Source organism: Benincasa hispida, chromosome 5 (genome assembly GCF_009727055.1).
Source record: "Benincasa hispida cultivar B227 chromosome 5, ASM972705v1, whole genome shotgun sequence".
Lineage (NCBI taxonomy): Eukaryota > Viridiplantae > Streptophyta > Magnoliopsida > Cucurbitales > Cucurbitaceae > Benincasa > Benincasa hispida.
In genome coordinates, this window is record NC_052353.1 from 40,314,565 (window position 1) to 40,334,267 (window position 19,703).

General features: G+C 33.8%; 2 protein-coding genes across 2 annotated transcripts; one reads left to right on the forward strand and one right to left on the reverse strand.

The window, feature by feature from the left end:
• Window positions 1-786: 786 nt before the first annotated feature.
• LOC120077335 (uncharacterized mitochondrial protein AtMg00810-like) lies at window positions 787-2,315 on the reverse strand. The gene is made up of 3 exons (XM_039031217.1): window positions 2,195-2,315; window positions 1,675-1,796; window positions 787-1,350 (listed from the first exon to the last, which is right to left on the reverse strand). Exons 1-3 carry the CDS (start codon window positions 2,313-2,315, stop codon window positions 787-789), a joined length of 807 nt encoding a protein of 268 aa, XP_038887145.1.
• A 12,497-nt stretch (window positions 2,316-14,812) lies between these two features.
• Window positions 14,813-16,784, forward strand: LOC120078164. The gene is made up of 2 exons (XM_039032389.1): window positions 14,813-15,315; window positions 16,324-16,784. The coding sequence occupies exons 1-2, from the start codon at window positions 14,967-14,969 to the stop codon at window positions 16,653-16,655; spliced, it is 681 nt and encodes a 226-aa protein (XP_038888317.1). The 5' UTR covers window positions 14,813-14,966; the 3' UTR covers window positions 16,656-16,784.
• Window positions 16,785-19,703: the final 2,919 nt, after the last annotated feature.

The window sequence follows — 19,703 nt, forward strand, 5'->3', positions numbered from 1 at the left end:
GGGGACACCCATGGTGCCTCGAGGCCGAGAGTAGATCTCACGGTGTGAACTTTTAAGGAGAAACGCGTAGAGGCAAAGTTGAAGTATCATATACCCCATTTTCCCCTCACTAAGTGTTATACTTAGGGTTAATTAACTTAGGAAAATCCAACTACTAATTTTATCTAAGTGTTTGTTTAATTTGCTAAAAAAAATCTTGTCTTTGATGATTAAACAATTTTGATTGAAGTCTCATTAAACTCTTTAATCAAACTTGCATGCATATAACAAATTTATCTAATTCACCTTTCTATGTAGATTCCCAGGTAGGGATGCGATGTTTCCATCGACTTAAGTACCCTATCCTAGCCAGAACCTACTTTAGATAAAAGGTCCCTTATAGATACATTTTGCTAAAAACCATTATTCTTTTCTCTTATTAATCGTAGGAGGAAAGAGTTTCTTAAATAGAAGAAATACCCAATTACAAATAAGGAAAGAATAAAATATAGCAAATATAATACAGTAAGTACAATATAAAATTTCAAAATAAAGGAAATAATCAACACTCCCCCTCATGCTAGTTTGAAGATATCATTCATAGCCAGCTTGTCAATCAACTTGTTGAATTGCCACTTTGGAAGACCTTTGGTTAACACATCTCCAATTTACTCTGTTGTTGGGAGAAAGGGAATGCATATTATTCCTGCATCAATCTTTTCCTTTATGAAGTTTTTATCAACTTCAATATGTTTGGTCCTATCATGAAGGACTGGATTGTGGGCAATTGAAATTGCTGACTTGTTATCACAATATGCGTATGGGCATTGTATGAGAGAAATTCAATTCTTCCAATAGTCTTCTTATCCATATGCCTTCACAAATACCATGGGCTATTGCCCTAAATTCTGCTTCAGCACTACTTCTTGCAACCACACTTTGTTTTTTACTTTGCCAAGTAACTAGATTTCCTCCAACAAAAGAGCAATACCACGAAATAGATCTTCTATCAGTCGTGCTTCCTGCCCAATCAGCATCAGTATAAACCTCAATGTTTAGGTGGTCATGCTTCATGAATAATATACCTTTTCCTGGAGTACCTTTCAAATATCTCAAAATTCTATAAACTGCTTCAAAGTAAACTGACTCGGGAGCATGCATGAACTGATTTACTATACTAACTGTGAAATCAATGTCATGACGTGTGTGAGAGATGTACATGAGTCTCCCTACAAGCCTCTGGTACTTTTCCTTTTCTTTTACTTCTTTTTCAGTTGCAGCAACCAATTTAAAATTTTTCTCAATAGGAGTTTCTGCTATCTTGCAACCAAGTAAACCTGTCTCATTCAGTAGGTCAAGAATACACTTCCCCTAGTTGACAAGAATGCCATTTTTAGATCTGGCAAACTCCATTCTTAGGAAATAATTTAAGGTTCCCAGGTCCTTGATTTGAAAATCATTGGCAAGGTTTTTCTTTAAGATATTTAGTCCTGTCTCATCATTACCTGTAAGAATGATATCATCAACATACACTATCAAAACAACCAATTTACCACTTCCAGTATGTTTATAGAACATAGTATGATCAGTTTGACTTTGACTGAATCCATAGCTTGTGACTTCCTTTTCAAACCGTTCAAACCATACTCTAGAAGATTATTTAAGCCCATATAATGATTTCTTTAACTTGCACACTTTGTTAATCCCGAGATCCACCTCAAAACCAGGTGGCAAGTCCATAAAAACCTCTTCTTCAAGATCCCCATTGAGAAAGACATTCTTCACATCAAGTTGATAAAGAGGCCAATCAAAATTAACTGCCACAGACAACAAAATTCTAATAGAATTAATTTTAGCTACTGGAGCAAATATTTCTTGATAATCAATGCTACAGGTCTGAGTGAATCCCTTGGCAACCAATGTAGCCTTGTACCTTTCAATACTACCATTAGCTTTACATTTTACAGTGAACAACTATTTGCATCCCACCGTCTTCTTATCTTTTGGTAGTTCGACTATGTCCCATGTGCAATTTTGTTTCAGTGCATTGAACTATTCCATCATTGCTAATTTCCAATTCATATTATTTAGAGCTTCCTGTATATTCCTTGGAACAAATAGGTTGGTTTTTTGGATGTGAAGGCTTTATGACAGTTAGACAATCTATGATAAGAAAGATAGTTTTCAATGGGCTATTTGGTGCATTTACGAGTACCTTTCCTATGGGTAATTGGAATATCAAGATCAGAGACATCAGGTAAAGGATTAGAAGGAGATGAAGAACTAGAAGAAATAGGAGTAGAATGTCTAATACCTGGATCTTCAGGATCATTCATCGGAGTATTTGATTGGTCCTGTGATAAGTCAATTGTCTGATCTCAGACTCTTTGAGTCAAGTTTCTTCTAGTATAAACCTGAAGTTCAGGATTTCGACTTGTGGAGTCATTTTGTAGTGTTTCTCCCCTGAAGAAAAACTCTCCATACTTAGTATCGAAGGACTAGAGCTCATAATTGCAGGACCACTGATGTTTGGGAAAGGTAAAGTATCCCAAAAATTATCTTCAAGGTTAGATATCTCCCCCTAAAGAAAATTTGGGCCAAAGAAAGGTTGATTTTCCAAAAAAGACACATCCATACTCTCAAACTACTTGTGGGTCTAAGGATCAAAACATTTGTAAGCTTTCTTATGAGAAACATAGCCTACAAAAATGCATTTAGTGGCTCGAGGATCAAGCATAGTTCGAGAAAGAGGAGAAGTATGGACATAAACAGTACACCCAAACAATTTAATTGGTAAATAAAAGACAACCGATTATTAGGAAAAAAAACTCATTGAAGTGATTAAGAGGAGTTTTAAAATTCAAAACCTTAGATGACATTCGGTTGATCAGATATGCAACTGTAAGAACGATATCACCCCACAAATATTTTGGAACATTCATAGAGAACATAAAGGAACAAGCCACTTCAAGTGTCTATTCTTTCACTCAGCAATGCCATTCTGTTGAGGCGTGTCACGACACGTAACTTGATGAAAAATACCTTTTTCTTGCAAAAAATTGGTTAATTATTCATTGAAATATTCAATGTCGTTATCTGAGTGAAGAATTCGAATTTTTGTTTGAAATTGAGTCTCTATCATATGGTAAAACCGAACATAAACCTCTTTTACCTCTGACTTTTTTTGTTAACAAATAACGCCAAGTTAAACGAGTGTGGTCATCTATAAAGGTAATAAACCAATGCTTACCACTATGAGTTAAGACTTTAGACGGACCCTAAACATCAGTATGAATTAAGAAAAAAAGTGATGAAGCCTTGTACGGTTTAGACAAATAGGTGGATCGATGATGTTTGGCAAAAATGCAACTTTCACATTGAAAAACTGAACAATCAAATCCTTTAAATAAATCGAGAAATAGATACTTTAAATAAAAAAAATTTGGATACCCTAATCTACGATGCCAAAGCATGATAGTTTCTTTAATAGAAGGAGAACAAACACTACTCAAGCACTGAACTTTTTTATGACTAGCAGAAACTTCATCAAAGTAATAGAGACCATCAATCATCCTAGCACGTCCAATCGTCCCCCCCCCCGATTCTTGATCCTAAAAGATACAATGAGTTTCATAAAAGATAACACGATAGTTAGCATCCTTAGAGAGTTTACTAAAAGACAACAAGTTACAAGCTAATTTTGGAACATGAAGGACAAAACGTAATATAAGTTTTGTAGTTAAAGGAATAGTTCCTTTTCCTACAATAGAGGTGAAGCTGCCATCAACAATGTGAATTTTTTCATTGCAATACACAGGAGAATATGATTCAAATAAATAAGAGGAACTGGTCATATGATCAGAAGCTCCAGAGTCTATAATCTATGAGGATGAATTAAGGCAAGAGAGAGCTTGAGGACAAGTACCTGATTGTGCCAAGTAAACACTAGGATTACTAGACGATGAATTGGTCTGTAGTAGCTTCAAAATTCGATCAATTTGCTCTTTGTTAAATGGGTTGGAGTCAACAACATTAGTATTAGAGGCATGTTGCTTAGAACTTTTCTAATTCGCAGGTTTTCCATGAAGTTTCCAACAAGGTTCACGTGTATGTTGAGGTTTATTGCAATGATCACACCAGACACGAGGCTTTTCATGTGGCTTATTGGATTGATTATAAGCCTTCATTGCAGTATTTTCAGTCACCAATGCAGAGCATTCAATTGAGTCAATAGGTTTTTTGCAAATCATAACATTCATGCGGCTTTATTCCCTGCAAACTTAAAAAAAAAACATCATTAATAGTTGGAAGAGTAGTTTTTCCAAGTATTCTACCTCTAACTTCATCGAACTCAACATTGAGACCAACAAGGAATTTGTAAATACGACCATCTTCAACAGTTTTCTTATAGTGATTTTAGTCCTCTATAGACTTCCACTCATACATATCAAAGAGGTCAAGGTCTTGCTAAATCCTTTTTAATGAGTGAAAGTATTGTCTAACGGATCTAGTTCCTTGTTGAATATCACCCAATTTTAAGTTCAACTCAAATACTTGTGACTGGTTGCCCAAATCAGAATACATCTAAGTTACACTATCCCATAATTCCTTGGCAGTAGAGTAACACATGTAGTTACAACCAATGTCTTCGACCATGGAATTGACAAGCCAAGTCATAACCATGGAGTTTTCAGCGTCCCATCTGGCGAATGAAGGGTCATCTGGACTAGAAATGTTTTTTTCTCCTGTGATGTAACCAATCTTCCCTTGTCCACGAATATACATCCGAAGACTTTGGGACCAGCGAAAAAAATTATCCCCATTGAGTCTGTCTCTTATACACATCTAGATGTGTATAAGAGACAGGGCTTAAACGAACCAACAACTAGGAAAATTATAGCTGACAGATAGCGGCAACCGATCAGCAGAAGATTGCGTTTTTTCTAGGGTTTCAAAAAGAAAAAAAATAGGTTTTTTTTTTTTGGGTTTTTAGGGTTTCAAAAATGTTGTTGCTCTGATATCATGCTAAAAACCATTATTCTTTTCTCTTATTAATCTTAGGAGGAAAGGATTTCTTAAATAGAAGAAATACCTAATTACAAATAAGGAAAGAATAAAATAATTACAAATAAGGAAAGAATAAAATATAGCAAATATAATACAATAAGTACAATATAAAATTTCACAATAAAGAAAATAATCAACACATTTGTTACATATTTAATCTTTTAGAAAGAATCAATTTAATCCTATTAAACCAATTTAAAAGATTAAACTTAGATTTCTAATCTCATTAGAAATATGATCTTAGGTCTATTATCTCAATCATATTTTAAAACAATTTTTTTTAAAATGATTATAGCCTAAGGTTTACATGCAACTCTTTATTATTAATTTTAATTCTAATTTTATTTAATTATAACAATTATAAATAAATGAAACAATTAAAAACCAACCATTGCATGCTAGACATACTTTAGTTAATTGTAACATGAATAAATTAACCTAAGATAATGTCATACTTCATGCAATATTCATTCATTACTAATATATAATATTTATATAACTAAGTAATGAATCGTGCTATAGGTCTTGAAACTATATGACATATATTATGACATATAATATAAAACATACATCGCATGTATATTTATATTAAAAGTTGATGGACTAGGATAGGACCTCTCTAAAAAAGAAAAAAAAAAAACAAAAGGCTAACTATTACAAAATTTGAGTCAACCGGTTCGAAACAGGTGAACTAGGTCTTAAACCGCTCGAACCGAACCACCCTTCAAAGAACCACTTTGCAGCTGATCATGTAGCAACTGATCTATACGACGAGCATCTATGCGATAAGCATGAAAGACTATACGATCGCGCAGCTAGCAACTATGCGATAAGCATGAAAGACTATGCGACCGTGTAGCAAATAACCATGCGTTGAGCAACTAAAGACCGCACGATCATTTAGCAAGCAACTAAGCGATCTTGTAGTAAACGCAACAGGATCGTATAGAAAAATCTACATGATCGTGTAGCATTAGCTATGCGATCGTTTAACAAATGCTACATGATCGTGTAGCAAAAGCTATCTGATCGCATAACAAGAGCTACCCGATCGTTTAGTTATAGCTACAGATCTGGAACCTCTATTTCGTCTTCTCCATCGAAACAACACTCTGCAACCTTTCTTTGAAGCAACCCGGAACATCATTTGTGACTCAAACTTACAAATCATAGACTTAATTGTAACAATTAATGCCCAAAAACACAAGGGCCTTTACAAACCAAATTTGTAAATTAAAGAAAGCCTTAAACAAAGAGTTCTATCCCGAAACATCCATCGACAAATTTATCAACAACCATTCATAACATAAATAGAATGCAGATTATAAAACCCACCAATACTATAAAACAATTCAATATAAGAATGAAATTCGGAATAAGAAACCTACAACCTGGCTCGGATACCAATTGAAGGAACTAAAATGAGAGAACCTTGAGCGGAAACAGATCGACCAAATTCCATAATTTATTGGATACAAAGATTTATAGCAAACAAGCAATAAGATATGCATTTAAATCTAAATTACAACATGCTTTAAAAGAAAAATGGTTTTAAGAAACCTCACCTTTGAAGACATTTTTCTTCACGTTTTCCCTCGAACTGATCACGAACTTCTTGAAGACCTTCCTCAAGATAAACCTTGAAACTCGATACTACCGCAATGGATACCTTAGGGTGAGAATGCAGGAGTGGTGGACTCTGACTATTTTGGTTAAGAGGGAAAAACTTAAGGTGAAGGAAGAAGATTGAGAATTCTAAAACTCAAAACAAACTCACAGAACACTTCTGTATTTTCTTTCTCACAATCGTTCAATGGTCTTAGTTCCAGAAGAAGAAAAAACAAATTTTCTTTTCTACTTTCCATAAAAATAACCACCCCCACTGATGTGGGTGGAGAGAAAAGATGGGGAAGAGAATTGTAACTTTCTTCCTTATTATCAAAATAATAATAATATAAATATAAATATGATAACTAACTTATCGTATTATATATATATATATATTATGTTATATCAAATATAACATATAACCTATAGTTTTAATATTGTATCACGTACAATATAAACAATAGTTTATTTTCTCTATCATATGGCATTTAATATAAATCATATTTATATTAAATTTAACAACTATGAATCCAATTCATAAAAAATATATTTGAATCTCATTCAAATATTTATTTCCTCCCATTAAGTTATAATGTATCAAATACATTATGACAATTATATCACATATAATTGAAACAACTTAATTATATCATATATAATTAAATCTCTTTATTACTTTGAACAGTTCAAATTAATTGAAAAATTGATTCTCAACTAAATCCTATTGAGCTACCAAGGGGACCTCATGGACCTATAGCTTGAAGCTCCAACAGTACATGAATAATTAATTAAACTCTTTAATTACATTATTCACCATCTGTTAACTGTTGGACACTCCACTAAAGACCGACAGCTGTACTCTTCGCACTACAGATATATTTTTGTATCCATTGGATATAACCAATCAACAGTACAATGACCTTTCAAAAATTTCTCGTAAGTACAGCTTGGCTAAATTACCGTTTTGCCCTCGTAGTTACATCTAACTCCTCAAGTACGATTGATCCCTCTAATGAACAATAGATCATAGTCCTACTATGACTAAACCCCTCTCGTGCTAGGAGAGGGTGTGGCGCCACATTGTTCAAGACCCGAAATCAGCCCTTAAGGGAGTAATTTATCTACTTACCCTTGCTTCGGGGAAAGAGTGAATTCCATCTTATGTAGCTGTCTTCCCAGCTCCCCAATCAGACGAATCCTCAAAATGGAAGGCTTGTTGAGTTAGCAATTTGGCCATTCTTACCCATATAAATCAAAGAACCGCCCTCATAGGCAGGAGTTCACAACTCACTCAAGATTCATGTCATGTTACCTATGGTCATCCTGTTTAAATGTAAGTCTCTATTATGAACGACGTTATATAATGAGACTAAACATTTCATGGTTCAGTCTTATATAAACTCCCTTGTACAGAATATCCCCACTCGCATATATAATGCATGAATGATCAGAATCAGATAATTTGTAGTACTTTACAATAATTGTAACACCTACAAAGCGGGCCATACTCGTAGTGTCACTAAGATAAGGTACCCAGCCTTATCCAACTACTACAGACCATTTAGGTTATCACTTAAACATGATCTACCCATATGTCCCCACATACATGTTTAAGTTACAAAGATAACCTTGGATGTTAGTTTATTAGTTTGTGGTTGATGCAACTAAAGAATCAATTATTTTATAGACCATGAATAAAATATCATATATTTTATTAAATACATAAGGAGTTTGTTCAACAATGTTTACAAACTATAGGACCCTACGAGATTTAGGGCATCAACCCCAACAAGGAAAACCATGTAAAGAGTTGGTGAAGACACCTAAAAGGGTGTGTGTGTTGAATGTACATGCTGAAGACACCTAAAAATGCATGCAAGTAGAAGTTGGTGCAAGGAGGGGGGCTTGAGACTAGTACAAATAGGGGAAAGAGGGGTTTAGTTTTTCCATTCCACTCGAGAAAATTTTGATTTTGTTGAGCCAAATTAAAGATATTTGAGTGTAGAAAACATCACTGGGCTGCCAGAGTAATCCAATTTTAAGAGACCTAGAAAAACTTGGAAGGAAGGAAGAAAAGTCAGACTGCCGCAGAGGCCAGCATCCAAGTACCCAGCCACTTTACATCTAGCTGCCGCATGCTTCATCAACATATCTCGAGCGCACCCATTCAGACCCCACACATCCTCCCGCTTGCAATCACCCACATGGACGCAGTACTTGCACCTTGCCCTACTGTGCGGCCAACCTAACGCACGCTTGTGCCCATGTACGCATCCATCGTATCCACTAATGCCCATGCCTAAACGGTGCCCACCCATCTGCCATGTCTAGCACCCAACCCAATAGCAACCTTGCATTTGTGTGTGCTAGCAGCACCACTAGCACCCTTTTGCATGTCCGTTCATTAGCCATCTTAGACTACCCCAAATGCATGCTCAACACATCTCTTACTGCCCTTTGAGTTCTGAAACACCTAGTTTGGATTATTTTGTATTAGTAAGCTAAGTTTAAGGCCATAAAGGTATTCTAAGGTTATTATAGCCCTAATTTTAATTCTAAGCTAATCTAGGACAAATTTAGGGCAAGTTGGGATTTAAAAAAACCAAGATTCCAAAAAAAGATGAGGAAGTTGGGAAGGTTTGGAGGAAAAAGAATCCTTGCTGGTGAATTTAGAGTGGTTTATTTTTAAATATTTTGGTTGATGTTATATACATATATAGTAGTATATATATGTATGATCTAGAGTTATTGGCATGATCTGTATTACATGTTTTTTCCTGGTTGAAAATCTTGGATTTAAATTGATCTATGGTTTGTACAAAAGAATGTTTTCTACCAGTTTGTATACACTATTTCAGTATGTTATGTGTGGAAAAAGGAAATGTGTAAACCTTTAGTTTGAGAAAATCATATTTTACTGTGGTTTGAGGAACATGATTTCAAACATTGAAGTTTGCTTGTTGTACCCTAATGGACCGCACGGGATGGTCAAAAGATCTGTGGATCGAGATTTTATGTTTGTGACCGAGTCTCCCATTGGATAGTCAAAATATCTCTACATCTAATATTTGAGTCAGTGGAGGAAATCTCGTATAGGATGGATAGAGGGACTGCAGGCCAGCTCTAAGCCTATGATGAGATTCTATGTTGACATGTGTACATGGTTGGGTTATATTTTATTCGGAGACTGATTTTTAGAACTTGGTTATGGTTTACATGGATTTATTCCTTGTTATGTTCAAGGAAATCTATGATCATGCCATATTACTATTTATTATGCTCATGCTCATATTTTAAAATTTAAACAAGTATTTCGATATTCTGGTACTATTTACATCGAAAAATATTTATAAAAGGTTTTCAAAAGAAAAATCTATGTTCATATTATGATCACCACTTGTTGTGCTCAGAGAATGGGCTTCGTAAACCTCCCCTCCACAATCAAACAATATTTATGATTCATCGAATCGACTACTTATACTACTAGGTAGCACAAGCGATAAGTCCGGATTCGAACCTTAGGGGGGCCTAAGATAGAATCTCTTCTAAGCTAAATTCGCCTTTGAAAAGCAATAAAAACAGGGGGGATTTTGATTTGGTTGACAGGAAAAACTAAATACGAAAATTAAATTGTAGAAAAGTAAGATGGATTGAGAAAGAGAGAGATGGAGCCACAAGATTACCTTCATCGATTTAGAGATCGGTGAGTTATCTATAAATCTAATCATCGATTAATCATAAAAACATTCTTGAATTAACTATTTCTTAAGTCTAATCAAATGTAGGAAAATCCCATAGAAACTCCAATGGAAAATCAACATGTCGTCAATTCCTAAATTAACCTAATGTTGTCACACCAACCATTTCATTTAGTTAATCACATCACATTCTTGGATTGGCTAGGACTTAAGCAAGAATGACCAATTCTAACCTAATGCATTTACAATGTTTAGGTTTCGTTATCTCTTAAGTGATCCTAGAAGCTGAGCAATCAAGGCATAATTATAACAAAAACCTATTGCTGCTGTATTAAGCATGCTTTCGATGCAATTACGGACAACAAGAGCAAACTAACGTACAAGAGATTAAGTCGTCAATTCAATCTACCTATATTCTCATTCTAGAAATTCAAACAAAGATTGGAAAATAAGTAAGAAACAACAAGATCAAGAAGAACTCATAAGAAATCTCATTAAATTTAAAGAAAACCGCTACAGATCTCAAAACCGACGTAATAGCCTTCAATCATTCATCATATCCGAATCACGAGGTCGAGATTTGACATTAAAGTTCAAAATATAAGGAAATCTCATGAGTTCTGGCCTAAAATAGCCAAAACCAAGCAAAATGCACTCAAAGTCGGCCTAACTCTCCTCTCTCTTTACCTAATTCGGAAAGAAAAGATATTATTATAGCCACAACGCGACATTGGGATGAGCGTAGTTACGCTGGCTTTTTCTCGGTGTAGCATAATTACTCGGTGGGTTACACTATCAATGATCAGGCGCACATGTTTTCTTCGGTCAATATCCATAGTGTAATTACGCTATGATTAGGCGTTGTTACGCTGCAAGAAAAGAAGCTCCCAGGTCTTCAACGCAAGGTTAGAGTGTAAAGAAAGGGTCGTTATGTTGTATGGATTACTTGCTTTCTGCCTTTCAGTGTAGAGCTATGCTCGATGGAGGCTAATTACACTAACTTCAAGGGTATTTTGGTAATTTTTCTCCTTTGAACATCAAATGCTCAAATTAATTCATTAACCCCGAATGACTTTAAATGCTCAATTCTACCTCTTGAGTGCTCAATACCTACAAAGTAGCATAATAAACATACAAAATTCATAAACAAACCTAAACTAAGCTAAGGAAAATAGCATTTTTATGGTGTTATCACCTCTCATTGGGTTTCTTAGTTCATGTTTTCCAAATGTTTTATTTTTCCTCCCCCATCCACCTCCAGGTAGCAATGGAAAAGAGTTATGAGGTGTCGCTTGAGGTCAATGTCTATCACACTACATGATTAATTATTTATCTTAACTATTTGAGGGTCTTTAAAGTCTGGTTATGAGTATTGAAGTTAGGAATTTGTAAATACATGATGATAAATATTAAAACCTGATTGTAATAAAGTAAACTATTTATAATTAAGCAATCTTCTAGATTATATAAGTTGTGGGCAAAAAAGACTAGAGTGGACAGTAGATATCACAAAAGAGTGGTATTTACTGTTTTCATGTCTCCTTCTAGGTGAAAGAGGTAGACTCTGGAGGGGGTGTGACACTACACAATTTCTCCATCATCCAAAAACTCTCACCAGTCTGTCTCACTCGTTAGAATCACTCCTCGACATCTCTCGATTCCACACCGTCACTCCTTGTTCTTGCTACTAAGTTTATCTTCTACTTTTTTTCTCGATTTTATCTCCATCAGTAATACTCTATACTACTATTGATGTTTTTTTGTCATTTGAGATTCGAAGGCACCTGATAAGTTGAATGGAATCGAATTAAATGCTTAGAAATCTTGATTTGGGTTGTGAAGATTAAGAGTTGTTTTCTTGGGTTTGTTTTCTTTTCATTGCTATATATTATTGTTATTATTATTCTCTTGGATCTCATGGAAAAGGGGGAGAAAAGAAAGGGAATGGAAGAACACAAACTTTAATGGAAAACAAAGACACCAAAAAAAGGTGGTAATTACAGGAAGGAAGGAATAAGGACAGTTGTAGATTCGATTAAAGTATCTTATACTAGTCTTCGAGTTGTGAAAACTTGCTGTTCGTAGTTTTGAATTTATTCGAAATGCTCAATTAAGATTTATGGCAGATTTTAGGCAAGAATATCCCTCTTGAATATTCTCTCAATTCGATTGAGGTTTTCGAATTGAATTCTAACATGTAAATTTTGTTTTGATTGTATAGATTTCAAGGAAGTTGACAATTGTTCAATGAAGTGAAATTTGGATTGAGAATTATAGGATTTTTTTATCGAGGTAAGTATTTTTCACATCTATTCGAAAATGTAATTTTGACTATTGGGATTTGATAAGAGTTTGAAAGTACATTTTGAATGTTTGAAAGTATGTTTTTTTGACTTTAAGATTTACTAAAATAGTTTTATGTAATTTTAATTATTTATGAGAAATGAAAATATATGACTAATTTTAATAGCTTTATAATTGTTCCTATGAAGTTTTGGATTAGCTTCAGGCTTCTTCAATACTTTTCAACTAGGACCCATGAGTCATTTTCGGTAAGTTTTAGGTGTTAAAACTATGTTAAAATCATTCCAGGTTCAATTAATGTACTATAAAATAGTTTATAATCCGTAGGGATTCTCTTTGTATTTCAAGACTAGTTCGAAGTATGCTATAAGTAACTTTGTTTATATTTATGCATTTTTATAAATGAAAATGGTTGTTATTAGTCTTTTCTCTTAATTTGATAGGCTTACTTGTTTGGATTCATAAATAATTTTTCATTGAGTTGTTTATAGTGTCTATTGAGTTCATCGTACTTCATGAGTTTTATTACCTTGTTAACCTTTTTTTTTTTTTTGTAAGTTGAGTTATTTGTGTTTAATTGTTATAATTTCTTTTTGTTTATGTATATGCATTTGTCAAAGTGAATTTGAGTTCTATAATTCTTTTTTCTTAATTTCGATAAGCTTATTTGGGTTGATAAATTTATTTATGGATTCCATTGAATTGTACATGTATTATATCTTTATAAGTTTTTTCTTCTTCTTTCTTTTTTTTTTTTTTTTTTTTTTATGTCTAGGCATTTTGTCAAATGAATTTGGATTCTATTGGTCGTTTCTCTTACTTTTAATAAGTTTACTTGTTTGGATTGATAAGTTTTTGGTTCCATTGAATTGTTTGTGTTTATAAGGTTATAAGTATTTTTGTTTGCTTTTATGCATTTTTCTAAAATAGTCTGCTAGACTTGCTTTCTTTGATTTTGTCCTTTTTCTTCGGAGTACTTTCACGTTAAAACTTCGTTTGGTCATTTTTCTTATAGTACCCCATTACAATTTTTCAAAATGTTATATTATTTACTTATCTTTTATATCAAGTGGCCTGAAATGAGGGGAAAGGTCAATGAAGAAAGCCAAAGAAATAGGACAAAAAAGAACATTTCAAGGACTAAAGTTCAAAAACCATTTGAATTCTAAGGTATTTCTTTTCCATATATCCTGGTTGGCAGCTTTCTAGTACCATTACCAAATTTATTCTCATTGTGGTGTTTTTTTTTCCCTCCATTTCCTCATGGTATTTAATGACGAATGTACCCTTTGTTAATTTGTTCATGCAATAAATTAATTAAGAACCATCATGATTTTATAAGATTTTCTTCATAATTACTTCCAAAATTTGGGGATTTTAAAATTAAATTTCAGAAATTTTTAAATTTCATTCATGCGGTGTTTTTTTCCTTGTTATTTCTCTTTGTTTCTATCTTTTTATTTAAAAATCAAACTGCTAAATATTTAACATGGTCCATGGATAAGTAAATATTTTATTCTTCCAAAATTTAGGGTTTTTTTTCTTTTTTAAATTTTGTTTGGAAGACCATCCTCAATAAGTGGATTTTGTCTTACTTTTTTATTGGTCTACTCCTTTATGTTCCTCCTAACGGTGTTCGTGGGTTGGTTTGAGTTGGGTTAAGTTGGATTGAAGTACTTTTTGGACCCAACCAAATTGTTTGATTTGTTAATTTCCTCAACCCAAATAATTTTTATTAAAAAATAATTCAATCCAACCCAACCATAAAACAATTGGGTTGGGTTGGTTTGGGTTAATTCGATTATTTATTTAAATTTAGGTTCTAAAAAGAAGTAAAATGTAAATACGAAAATACTTTGATTTAATTATTTTCATAGATTGAATTAAAATTTAAACATAATTTCAATCTATATAATGAATTTTTTTCCAGAGTGCTAAAAACTATTTTTTACCAGTGCTAAAAAGCAGTTACCAGTGATGCCAACTTTTTCGATTTTTTAGAAAAAAAATATTTACGGGAATGAAAGATTAGCAGCCTATTGTAATTAGATACATTAAAAAAAAATCCAATTCAATTATTAAAGCAAAGAGGAAATCTTTGTTTTGACCGACTCTTTTACTTTTGATCTACAAATCTAATATTTAAAGCTGTTTTTATTCAGAAAGTTTGAGAAAAAGATATAAAATTCTTTAATCCCATATAATCCTTCTCTGTAGTAAGCCATACGGCAAAACCATTCAACAGTTTATCATTCTTCCATCCTTATATAAACCAGCCAAGCTACCAAGCTCAGCTTCACAATAACAACCATGGCTTCCCATAAGATCATCTTCTTCCTTCTTTCTTTTCTCCTACTCTTACAGACAATTTCTGCGGTTCAGTTCACGGTCACCAACAAAGCCGTCGGAACTCCCGGTGGCGTCCGCTTCAACAATGAAATCGGCATGGACTACAGCCGACAGATATTGGTAGCTGCCACTGATTTTATATGGAATATTTTCCGGCAATGGTCCGCTGCAGACCGGAAGAATGTGCAGAAGGTTAGCCTGTTCATCGTCACAGACTACGACGGAGTGGCATTTGCTATCAACAACGAAATTCACATTAGTGCCGATTATATTGCAAACTATGGCGGGGACTTGAAGAGGGAGATAACAGGTGCTAAACGTATCCTCGATTTTGTGATTAATAAATTTTAATTCACCATTTGAAAATATCTTCGATACTCTCTCCTTTTATTGTGTGCTACGTCAATATATGCGTTTTCATATTACTCTACTTATTGTATGTCACGTGTCAGGTCATTTTTAAAAATAGGGTATTTGTTGTTTGAGACCACAAATATTTATAAAAGCAAAATGTAGGAGTCGAGATATTAACGTGAAGTTCACTAAATTTATATTTTAAATAAAGGGAGATTAGAAATTTTCTATTTTTTAGAATTACTTATCAATTATAATAATTATGAATTATTTTTTTCGAAAAATGTCAATTTAGGGATATATATGATATTATGTAAGCACAAAATTAATGGAAAATTCAAAAAAAAAATAATTTGACTACTTCTAAGACAATTTAAATTTTACTAAATTTTTATTTTAGGCCAATTTTAAAGTAAAAATTTTATCAGACATTGAAAGGGAATGAAGGGAGGAATAATTATTCTTCTAGTTTTGGAATATGTCAACTACATTTAGACCTATGAATCTCAACCATTCAAACCGATAAAACTATCGTATTAAGAGTTCATTTAGATTGATTGGTGAAAAAAAGATTTTTTAAAAAACTCATTTTTATTTAAATATTTTTTTATAAAAAAAGATTAAAATACATTGGTGGCTAAATATTGTAATTTCTTCTAAAAATGACTTATTTTTTAAATTAAACACTTTAAAATGTATTCTAAACATATCTTAAATATTTAATTCATAATTCTTTTTAGATGTGCATTTATTTGTGTGCATCTCAATCCCATTATATATAATAAAAAAATGAGAAATACTTTTAGAACACTTTATGTGTAGATGATCAATTGAACTGCAAATTATCTTTTCAATGATACAATGGTATACCATGTGATAAACTATTATATTACATTTTAAATAGAAACATCATGGACTCGTAAATTATTATATTTAATGTTTTTATTCATATTCTTAACGACAGGAGTATTATACCACGAAATGACTCATATCTGGCAGTGGAACGGGAAGCCGAGTGCACCGGGGGGGCTGATCGAAGGGATCGCCGATTACGTACGGTTGAAGTCGGGGTACATTCCGGGGCACTGGGTGGGGCCGGGCGGCGGGAGTGCGTGGGACGAAGGCTACGACGTGACGGCGAGATTTTTGGATTATTTAGAGGGGCTGAGAAATGGGTTCGTGGCGGAACTTAACCGGAGGCTAAAAAATGGCTACTCCGCCTATTACTTCGTGCAGTTGCTGGGGAAGCCGGTGGATCAGCTCTGGGCAGATTACAAGGCAGCCTATGGAAATTAGGACTTTGATTATTAGAAACAAGAAAATAAGGCTGTCTATGTAATTAATTATTAACTGCTTATTATGTGTATGCAATAGTTTTATAATTTGAAATAAAAATAAAGGAGGTCTTGGCCGGCTTTGTCATAAGGGTATGAATTATTGTTATTTAATTCAACTAAAAAGGGGGCTTAATTGGGGATTGCAACTCTAATTTGGTATATTTTAATGAACTAAATATTAAATCACTTGTGAGCACCGATAGTTTTTAAAACTTAATTGTTATAGTTTCTTTCTCTTAGGATTGGCAAAAATCTCCGCGAGATCGGGTCCCCATTCTGATCGAGGCAGGAAATTCTTGGTTTGACTGGAGATGGGTAAAACTGGAGATCCTAATCAGATTCCCGATCGGGGACGGGACGAGGACGGGGAGGATATCCCTGCCTCGTCCCCGATTAAAATTTTTATTTTTTTAATATATATATATAAACGAGGATGGGTCCTCGCGGGGATGAGGAGTTCCCCGCCTCACCCCGACTCCGTTGCCAATCCTACTTTCTCTAGTATGAGAATTGTGAAGATGGAGATTTCTAATCTCCAACTTTAAAGGAGAGAGTATACATATCAATTATTGTTGAATTAAGTTTACTTATTGACTATTGATTATTGTTTTAATTTCTTCATATAGTTTTAATTATAGAGAATTAACCTACATTTACATTGTCATAATTATTTATCAGTCCAATCAAAATGTTATGTCAAAACATAATAAGCAATAGAATCACTGACACAAAAAAATAGTATTAATTAAACATGAGATTACATCTCAAAAAATCGATTGACGATAAGAAAAATAATCATGAATCTTTTAATGATTAAGATGGTATCTCTTTAGGTTCATCTTTCTTGATTTGAATCCTTTGTTTTTTTTAGAGTGAATATTTGTTTGGGTTTTATAGGCGATTTTAATATCATATAAAATGTTACATTTTGTGTGTTGGCAATATTTATTTATGGTTAGTAGATGTTATCTGAGTTGTCTCTGTATTTGGTCAATTTGGTGAAGGGTCGTTTTCTAGAAATGCTATCTCTGCAAAATATTTTCCTTATGTGGAATATCTTATTTGCAGTATTCTTGCATATCCTTTCCTACCCTGTGAATGATTATTTTTGGAAGGTAGAGTTGCTCTTCCTTATACCTGTCGTGCATATGTAAGGGCTCCTCACAGTGAAGTTAGAGTTGATCGTTTTGATAAATAGATTTGGAGAGTCGTGTGTCTTATGAATGTTCTTTCATCACAAGTGTTTGTTCTGTCTATCTTCAAAGATGTGAAAGATTGTTTTGCTGTGAGTTTGGAGATATACTCCAAGTCGGTTGAGTGCTTCATTTATATACTTCTTGAGAATGGATTCTCAAGCTTAGAGGGAGCCTAAGCTAAACTAGTAGAGTGATCCTTGCTTGAAAGGGAAAGATAAGGTGCAAGTAAAAGAGAGTCTCATGACTTTCAGGGAGCTTAAGTCCTGAGAAGAGGGAGTCTCAGTCTTATATTAAGTACCATAAAATAGAAAAAGAACTATGGTTTATATGTTTCATGAGATGAAATATTAAAACTATAGGTTATAAATATAATATGATAAGTTGGTTATCATATTTTATTTATAATATATTAATTATATAATAATTTATTATTTTTCTCTAATAATCGATTGAGTGGGAGGTTATTGGAAGTTTTATGGTAACCGTGAGATAAAAGAAAAATTGTTTTCCCAAATTAGTGGTTGTTCCATTCGAAAATTTCTCACGAAAAACGTTATCAAGTAAAAGAGTTTTACTAAGCAATAGTGTTGACAGAGTCTAAACGATCATGTAAAGAGTTGACTATATGATAGTTCCTCAGCTGATCGTTACTATATGATAGTTCCTCAGCTGATCGTTACTACATGATAACTGGTAGAAATATCAGTTATTATAAGCCTTTTATTTAGAATCATGAGGGCTAATAAGTAGAAAATGCGGTGATAATACTTAGCATTTGCGAAAAATTGAGTTTTGCGTCAATTAGCACCTAAATCGTCACTGACCCCAATATTATGCGTTACACCATTCCAAAGTGTCTATTTTTGTAGCTATCGAAGGAATCAAACGCATGCTTTTGAAATAAACAATCACAGACAAATGCATGCGCTGAAGCCAGGCAATCGCAAAGACAAACGTATGCGCTGAAAGTTGGATCGCATGCATCCGTCGCATGGAAGTTGCGGTGATCGAATGTGTCCATTACACGAAAGATGCGGTGACCAAGCGAATGCGGTGATCATTTGGGAATTACGGCCATGGAGTGACAACCATAATAGAAGGACGATCGCAAGATGGGTAGAACGCATTGATGCTTCAGTTGAATCAAGCTCGAACGTATACCTTGGGAGTATCAATAAGATAAAACAATGTGACATTGCCCATACCGCGACAAAAGCATCAGTAAGCCATAACGCAATCATGATAGCAGTCGGCGTTTAAACTCTATAAATAGCCTTTGGACCTTCATTTCAAGACATCTGAACTTCTACCTTAAGGTAGAGGTTTGCGATCACAGATGAGAGCTTGAACAAGATTTTCAGTGAGAATTCTTCACCTCCACAAACCAGACCGAGTGACGATCAGAGCTTTCGCTAAAGATAGAGCTTGAGAGAGACATCTCTACCATTCATCCATGGCACCACCGGCAACCTTGACGAAGAGTTCTTCATTTCTCTTTTAACCTCTATATTGTATTAATTTTTAGCTTAAGATATTAAGACAAAATGAAATCAATGCATCTCTTGATTCCTTCAATGACATCTTCTTCATCATCTTTATCTCTATCATTGCTTATCTTCAGCATTTATTTATCAAAAGTGATCGCATACTTAATCGTGTAGCCTAGAGATAGGACGCATGTAGCTACCCACCAAGAGGTGTGCGCTGTGCGAGTATAGTGAGTAAATCCTCTTTGCTTGGTGAAAGGCTATAGCAACGCTTGTCTATGGGTTGTTGCATTGCTTGTCTATAAGTTAAATAGCCGCGTCTAA